The 8,246-nt window shown below is 41.3% G+C and overlaps 1 protein-coding gene across 4 annotated transcripts; it reads left to right on the top strand.

Annotated features, from left to right (window-relative positions):
- Nucleotides 1–305: 305 nt before the first annotated feature.
- Nucleotides 306–6,936, top strand: cibar1 (CBY1 interacting BAR domain containing 1). Of its 4 annotated transcripts, none has more exons than XM_008306772.1 (9): nt 306–429; nt 1,603–1,837; nt 1,943–2,011; nt 3,302–3,403; nt 3,709–3,714; nt 3,941–4,045; nt 4,346–4,459; nt 5,459–5,578; nt 6,520–6,936. In XM_008306772.1, exons 1-9 carry the CDS (start codon nt 401–403, stop codon nt 6,643–6,645), a joined length of 906 nt encoding a protein of 301 aa, XP_008304994.1. In that variant the 5' UTR covers nt 306–400; the 3' UTR covers nt 6,646–6,936. The 4 variants fall into 4 exon arrangements, with proteins under 4 accessions (XP_008304994.1, XP_008304987.1, XP_008304996.1 ...); XM_008306765.1 differs by having other exon boundaries at nt 6,517–6,936; XM_008306774.1 differs by lacking the exon at nt 5,459–5,578.
- Nucleotides 6,937–8,246: the final 1,310 nt, after the last annotated feature.

The raw sequence follows: 8,246 nt of genomic DNA, 5'->3' as shown, positions 1-8,246 counted from the left end.
AACATATACTTGAGAACTATAAATCCCATGAAATACATAAAAGTAGTCCTTTAAAAATTTTTTGTTTTGAAATAAAAACTATTTATTTAATTACCACATTTACATATGTATTACTTATTTTAGTTATTTCAGGATTTATTTCATGGGAATGTTAGTTAGCTAGTTAGTTAGTTAGTTAGTTATTTAGTTGGTTAGTTAGTCAGGAGCCTATTGACACAAACGACTACAACTCCCAGAATGCATTTCTCCGGCGGAAACGTAGGGGGGACTCCATGGAAACGGCTAACTGGCGTGCTAGCCTGGTAGAAAATTAGCACAGCTAGCAGGCTAACGTTAAAGCAGGGTGCCGATAAAAGTGTCTGTTCACTGAATACATCTGACTTACTGGCAGTCTGCAGAGATGAGTCGCACGCCGGATGCAAGAGCGAGGTAAGAACGGTTCCCCGCCCAAACAAGTCCTCCGTTGTTGTTTTCAGGTGCACAACTCCACAAGTTAACGCTAGCGTTCACAAAATAAATCTGGCAGGAGCAGCGAGGACGTCGTGAAGAAGTTTAGCTAGCTGTTAAGGACACACCTAGTGTTTTCACGCTTGACACTTTTTAGCTACACTCACAGCGAGCTACTGGTAAATGGGTTTACCCGCTCGTTCAACACAAGACGCCTCTCTGTTCATTAGCCACTAAACGGACGTCTTTAGAAATATCAAAATAAAGTTCACATCTTGTGGAAAACAGTAACAAGCCAGCTGTTACTCAATAAGGACGTTTTAGTACACCTAGCTAGCTAGATGTGTAATAGACTACCTTTGTAAAAGAGTCCAAAAAACAAAATACAACACATCACATCCACAGGATGTTATGACTGTGGATGGGTGGCAACAGTCAAATGAATAAGGCATCTGAACAAGCCTTTATATAAATACAGACCTGTGAAAAGTGAACAGTCAGTGTGGGTCAAAATACCATAACAAGCTGGTTTTTTGAAATCAGGCTCACTGACATCAGTTCTAAGAAAGATAAAAAGTGGATGCTGGATGGGAGTGGCACACCCATTAGCAGGCCATTGATGCACTGGGAGCATGACATCAGGGAATAACCACAACTACAAGCACTACAAACCCATTTTCCAACAAAAAAAAAACAAAAACACCAAAACTACCACAAGTGGCACAGATGATGTCACCACAAATCCCCAGGTGATCTCCCACTGCATCAGCCACTCCTACATCCAGAGGCCGGTTTAGCTGTATAATCTACCAAGCACAGAAAGCGAAACAAGGTAAAACAACAATGTAAAGTAAACAGCAGCCTTGCAGACAATACGTGTTATATTACAGGTTCAGCTTAAATAGCCCTGCTAATACCCTGCCACAGCCATTATTTCTGCACTTTTATGACCCTTTACAGAAAGAAACTAAAATATTGTTTCATGTTTATATAAAAATGTAATTTATCAGCTGACACTCTTGTGCTGCATCTCCTTTTAATAGGTTGCTACTTTATTAAACTAGATAACTAAATGCGTATAGCTCTTATTGTGAAAAATACACACTTTATCATATATGAAACAAAAGTGCTATTGGGTTCCATCATCCTCTGCAGGGACAGCCAGACAAGGAGGATCCAGGAAAACATCACCAATGTGGAGAAACATTTTGGAGATATGTGCCAACTGTTTGCCGCCTACGTCCGCAAAACAGCCAGACTACGAGACAAGGCAGACCTTCTGGTCCGGGAAATTGGCATGTACGCAGATACGGAAACACCAAACCTGAAGAGGGGCATGAAGCAGTATGCTGACCACCTGGCCAAGATTCAAGATTACCGCCAAGCTGAGGTGGAACAACAGAGTTTTATTTCCTTTGACTTTTAATTTCCTGTTTACAAGCACAGTGTAATTTTGTTTAGCAGGACAGAACTTAATGTGAAGTTTGCCTTACAGGTAGAAAGACTTGAAGCCAAAGTCATAGAGCCATTAAAGAGCTATGGAGCTGTCGTGAAACGTAAGAGGGTAAGTGTTCCTGGTAAGTGAACCAAACCACAGTGATGAATCCATTATTTAGTTACTCTCTCTGAAATGATTGCACCACAAAAAAATAAATAAATCTCACAGAATTACTGAACTGTCCATGACCCGAACGCAAAAATGTTTAAATACGTTCACTTCTGTGCAATTTATCAGAGCAACGTTTCTTTTAGGTCTTACCTGTGCTTGTCAGGATATCGCATTTTAAACGCTGTTGTGCAAAAATTCAACGGATGCAGCTGCTGATGGAGGCAATTTACTGCTGAGTGTCATTATCACTGTGTGACCACAGGGGGGCAGTGTTTGTTCAACGATCATACCAGACTGCTGCTTCAGACATTCTTTGAGTCATTGCCAGCACCTGCCCTGTTCAGCATTATGTTTTGACCGAGATCAAAAGAAATTCCTTTGATTCTTTGTGGCATTTGGAGTCTTTCGCATACGCCGCAGCACTTTTCAAAGTATCTGCAATAGACGTTTGCTTTGTTTGGTTCTGACTGTTTTCACTTGTATCGTGGATTGGTGGTGACGCCATAAAAGATTGACTTAATTATGGGTTGTTTTTTTATATATGCTCCAGTTGCTCACACTTCCAAAACGCATTTCTTTTTGTTATTATTTCAGTTTTTGAACTGCAGGTGTGCTTGGTTTTTACAGTGAAAAAAAAAGAAGTTACAACATGCTGCTTAGTTTTTCGTTTGTTTGTTGTTTTGCTCCGTGCCGTATGAAATCAATCTGATTTTGAAGGCTTGTGATTGCTCGTTGTTGCCAAAATGTAATTAAATCAAGCTAAATTAGGTTCTTTAGTCATGTGAAAAGTGAGCTTTGGCACTTTTTCCTTTTCTTTCAAGAACGCATGGTTTCATACATATCCTAGTTTTACTTGTGTTATGTATTATTTATACTTTAAATAATTTCTTTTTTTAGATATTAAACATAAAGCAACTACATCTGTGGTTTTGCTGTACAATTTTATATTGCAAAATGGTAATTAAAGTGAACATTGAATACAAGTAGTTGGCCTATTACAGTTTATTCTCTTCACTGTGGCATGTTACATTGCATTGTCAACGCTAAACTGCAAACTGTTTCAGGGTAAAGACGCAAAACGTGCATGATCAAGTGTAGTTGAGGTCTTTATCGGGACACGCCGAGGTGCACCAAATGCTTCGACGTTAGATTATTATCTGAAGCATTTGAACCGACACAGATTGCCTCATTGACTGTCATTGTTAATTCTCATAATAACCACTGTGCCCTTGCGTGTCCCTGCAGGAGGATCTGAAGACGACTCAAAGTGCCAGAGACAGAGAAGCCAAACAGATGGCTCAGCTGGAGAGGACCAGACAGAGAAACCCCTCAGACAGGCAGATCATTGTATCCTTGCCTTTTTTTCTCTCCTCTTCTTAAACTCTTTCATTTCATCAACTAAACTCCAGCTGACTTCTCTGTGACTAATACATTTGAAATCAATTCACGTCAGTTCAAGTCCTTGGTGATAATAAATACTGTTGCAACAGCAAAGTTGAAGCTATTTAGAATATTTATATGTCAGCTTTGATAAGTTTTATTGAGCAGTATCTTACTGTTTACTCAGCATGTGTCCAACTACACTTTGTTGTTCAGGATCCACCGGGACAACAGTCTAATATTATTTTATGTTTCCTTCACCAACCCTTCAGTCTCAGGTGTGTCCCGTGTAATCTGTGCATCTTATCACTGGTGATGTATAACCACAAATATGACACATGTTTTGTAATACTTGCAAAATAGAGGTACCAGCAGAGGGTAAGCTTTGTTCCACTTCTAAAGAGGAGCATCCAGTATGTCACGCATTGTGTTTTGCCACTGATTAGCAAATGTTGACAAATGCAGCAAAAACTGCTCACTTTTTCCATATGACTCTGCCATCAGGCTGAAAGTGAGCTCCAGAGAGCCACTATGGACGCCACAAGGACCACGAAGCAGCTGGAGGAGACAATTGACGAGTTTGAGAAGCAGAAGATCCAGGACATCAAGGTTTGTTACAGTGCAGCTGATCTTTCTACCAGTGTCAGACAGTTTCAGTAGTGGGAATGTTCGTTGAAGAAGTGGGTGACGGTGGACTGAAACCAGACAGTGATGATTTTGAAGGTTTTCTAAAAGTCTGCCCACACCTTTCAATCCTCCTTCAAGTGTTTGATACTATTCTCGCTTTGTAATTTCAGAACTCCTTTTTTCTTGTCTTGTGGTTACCAGGCAGTTGCGGTTTATTTAAAATGTAAAATTGTGTCTGATCAGTATTGAAATATCATCTTTGTCTTTCCCCACCCCCAACAGAAAGTCTTCAGCGAGTTTGTTACAGTGGAAATGTCGTTCCACGCTAAGGCTTTGGAGGTGTACACTCTGGCCTACCAAAGCATTCAAAGTGTGGATGAGGAGGCGGACCTGGAGGTAGGCCCAGTCATTGTTAGCCTGCCAGTGTTTTTGTGTTTGTTTGAAAATGTAGTAGAGTCGTAGTAATCGACCGGGCTCGTTCATTTTAGTGCTAACAAACACTGAGAGGAAGGATGTAAATTAAAGTGCCATGGTGAACTTTGAGCTAAAAGCTGATCAAGTTTTATGTACAACCTCCGCTCTCAACTTGATTAACCTGAAGGTTAATGGTCTCATGCACCCATTTCTCACTGACTCATTGCTCATACATATTGTATAGTCCACACCCTTTAACTGATGTGGTAACTAACCTGCTCTGAGCACAGCGCCACCTATTCAGTCATGCTCGCTGCTGCCTTCTGTTTACAATTTGGCGAGAGGTTTGCCGCACTATTTTAAGATCGAAGGCATGTAGTGAAAAAACAAAGGATCAATGATATTCAGCGAGCGAGGTTCCTCCTGCGGATGCCCTTGTGCTATTTTTCCTCCACCCCATGCCATCTCATCCGTGTGTTTTTGCACTGAATCATCTCCCTTCCATTCACATTGAAGCAAAACTCCTCGCCGAGACAAGGCTGTTTTTCAATGACTCACAATACAAAGCATGAGAGATTGAATCATCTGAAACAGGCACAATGACAGGCATGAAGATAATCCTGATTGAGAGCCATGGCTGAATTTATCCTGTACACAGAGAAAACCTTTGGTGTGGTTTAAATGGCAGTTTGTTGTGTTTGCTATCAGAAGTCATTCTGCTTTGATTATGTTTGACCAAAGCTAACTGCTAGCTTTGTTGCTGATTTACTGGGTATTCCAAGTTACAGAGAATTCTGATATCTATTTGATATCTCTTAACTGTAAGTCTTGATCTGTGCACTTTGGGCTGTATATTTTTTTTTAATTCATGGGTTTCCACATCATGCATTGTACTCAGTGCTGCATAGGTGTGTTTAGGCACTGCTTGCATTTTCTTTTGTCTCTGTGGAAAAGTATAGAACCTCCTACTGTCTTTGGCAGGTGTTCAGGAGCTCGCTGCACCCCCCTGACTACCACTCACGCTTAGACATAGTGCGAGCTAATTCCAAAACTTCCCTTGATCGGACCGGGTCTTTCCTGAGTACATCAGGGACCTTACAGGTAAGAAGATACAGACAGGTGTCAAATACTTGAAACAAAATACTTGAATTTCCCTAGAAGAACCCTCTCTGACGAAGTTTCTGTTACGACATTGCTGATATCTTTGGCTTTGACTGTTGCATAAATTTTAATCATGGCGATAAAATCAAAAATTTCCTTCGTCCTTTTTTTCAACCCAGTAGTCTCCCTCATGCCAGTAGAGGCTCGTGCTCAATAACATTTATCAGTTGTCCCGATGATGATGCACGTCATCTCCCCAGGCATCATTCAGTTTCGATTTCCACACATGTCATTGCATGCAAGTAACATCATGCATTTCCTCCCACGTTCACAGTTTACCCCAGCATCTGGGGAATTTCTAGGATTGTCTATGTGGACAGCTAGTCCTCAGTTTCTTACTAAATGAGGAGTGGTATTTGATATCTATCTGAGATGTCCAGATTGTCGCTTGCAGAGACAGATTTCTACACACCTGTTGAACCACTGCACCTTAAATGTGTCTCGCGTCACATCTTGAGATCATTCTTTGCTACCATGATTAGGTTTGAGTTTATCTGAGAGAATGTGCTATCAATGCAAAAAAGACAGTTGCAGTCACATATACAGCTGTAAAAGTGGATTATGGATGCTGCTTGCACACAGGATCAAACGAGCACGCAAAACTGAAAGTAAAACATGACAATGCACATTGAGAAAGTGTCATCATGAGCATAGCGTTTAACTATTTTTATAGTACTACACTACAAAAACCGACAAAGTTAACCTGAGGAATGTGGTTTTATTGTATCTCGGGGTGTGTTCACACCTTTACCTGCTGACATTGGTATCTCTGGAGACAGAGAAATGTTCCAGAGTAAACAGATTCCACGGAAGCAAAACTTGCAATTAATGACCAAGTGTGTTTTAGTTGCGTAGTGACTGTTTATTTGTTGTCGCAGCAGCAAAGAGCTAGCAGCCGCCAGACGAGAAGAGAGGAGGAGGACGAGGACGACGAGGAGGATGAAGATGAATCTGAAGAGGAAGAGGGTGATGAGGATGAAGAGGAGGACACAGATGATGAAAACTGAACCTCCTTAAATGATCGTGCTTTGTGTCTGTAAGGGATAACAAAAGGTGCATTAACTGTTTTCTAAAGGAAAGGCTGTGTCATTGCCAAAACCACGTCAGCCAGTTGGCCTGAGCAGTATTGTAGTGGCTGTGTCTTGTAGTCTAATGCTTTGTGAGAAATCTGTGTACTTACTACAATTTGTATCCAGCCAACTGTTGTTTTAACTCTATTTTTTTATATCACACACAATCTCAAATTGTGCATCACATGGTCGTTTGTCTTTATGAATAAAAAAAAACGTACATTTTCATGCTTTGTGCCGTCGCAGTGAATTCCACAACAAGCACACGGTGTACCCTCAGTCGCTTTGCATAAAAATGCCAGCAGAGAGGTTTATTGTTATTTTAGAAATTGTTCGGAGTGTGAATCAGTCTAAGTGACATTAGTTACGTGATGACTGCAGTTAAAAGTGACTCATCTCTTCCACAGACATGCAAAAATGGTACAAATGAAGTCGGAGACATTTTGCACCGCACTGTCTGTGCTCGTGTAGAAATATACTGCATGTGTGTGTGTGTGTGTGTGTGTGTGTGTGTGAGGCGTGCTTCCATGTACCAATTATGTGCATGTGTGTTACATTATGTGTTGTCTGTCACAATGGAGGCTGCTGCCCCTGTGTCAGCTGATGGCTCCCATGTCTGTCCTGCATGAGTCACTCAACACATTTATCATTCCTCAGCTGGCCATGTCACGATGAATTCTTTTCTGCCTCTGGTCTCAAACACTCACACACACACACACACACACATTGCACATCTGTATCTTTATCTGTGCAACAAAGATACACACACATGCAAAAAGCAGGATTTCATTTATTTTTTAATATTAACAACCGCGATTGCTTCTAAAAAATCTCCCTTACAGCAACACTTATTATCTCAGCGACTCCGAGATAAAAGCTGCGTAGGTGGTGTGTCATGAGCCCTCTGCGCAACAGCACCTAAATGCATATAAAGGTTAATGTGTATGCAAACACAGTCACACTCACGTACCAGTTTGACTGTGGTGTACTGTGGATCTGAATGGCCTGTGTTGCAATGAGTCATCACCTATAAAATGTGTGTGTTTGTGTCAGGGAGTGAGTCACAAAGCTTTTCCAATTGCAGATAAACCTAAAGGCTCCACTCCCTGATCTCTATGGGAGAATGGACCGTGACTTGCGAGAGAAAAGGATCTGAAAGAAACAAACGACAAAAAAAAAAAAGAAAGAAAGAATCATGTGACCTAAGCGGGTTAAAGACGGACCAGTCTTGTGTTAGTCGAGAGTCGAAAGGTACAAAAGGAACCGAGAGTTAGTTATGAGTCATTGTCTTAAAAACAAAGGCTGAATTACAAACAGGGATACCCGTGCAAACAACAAGATGCAAAGAGAAAGGAGGAGGGGAGAAAAGAGGTACAGTTGAGAGAGGTCAGTCGTAGCTTCAGGTCCTTATCATTGACTCTGACTCACTGCCCCACAGCGTCACGCCACTCCTATCAAATCCAACACCCACGGCACACGTCAGCCGCTGCACAGCTCCATGCAGGCTACTTTCATATGCAGTATCTTTCCCCTGAGCT

Source organism: Stegastes partitus, unplaced genomic scaffold (genome assembly GCF_000690725.1).
Source record: "Stegastes partitus isolate 25-593 unplaced genomic scaffold, Stegastes_partitus-1.0.2 Scaffold46, whole genome shotgun sequence".
NCBI classification, from domain to species: domain Eukaryota; kingdom Metazoa; phylum Chordata; class Actinopteri; family Pomacentridae; genus Stegastes; species Stegastes partitus.
The sequence above is the reverse complement of the archived record's forward strand: the minus strand, read 5'-3'. Positions and strand labels throughout refer to the sequence as shown.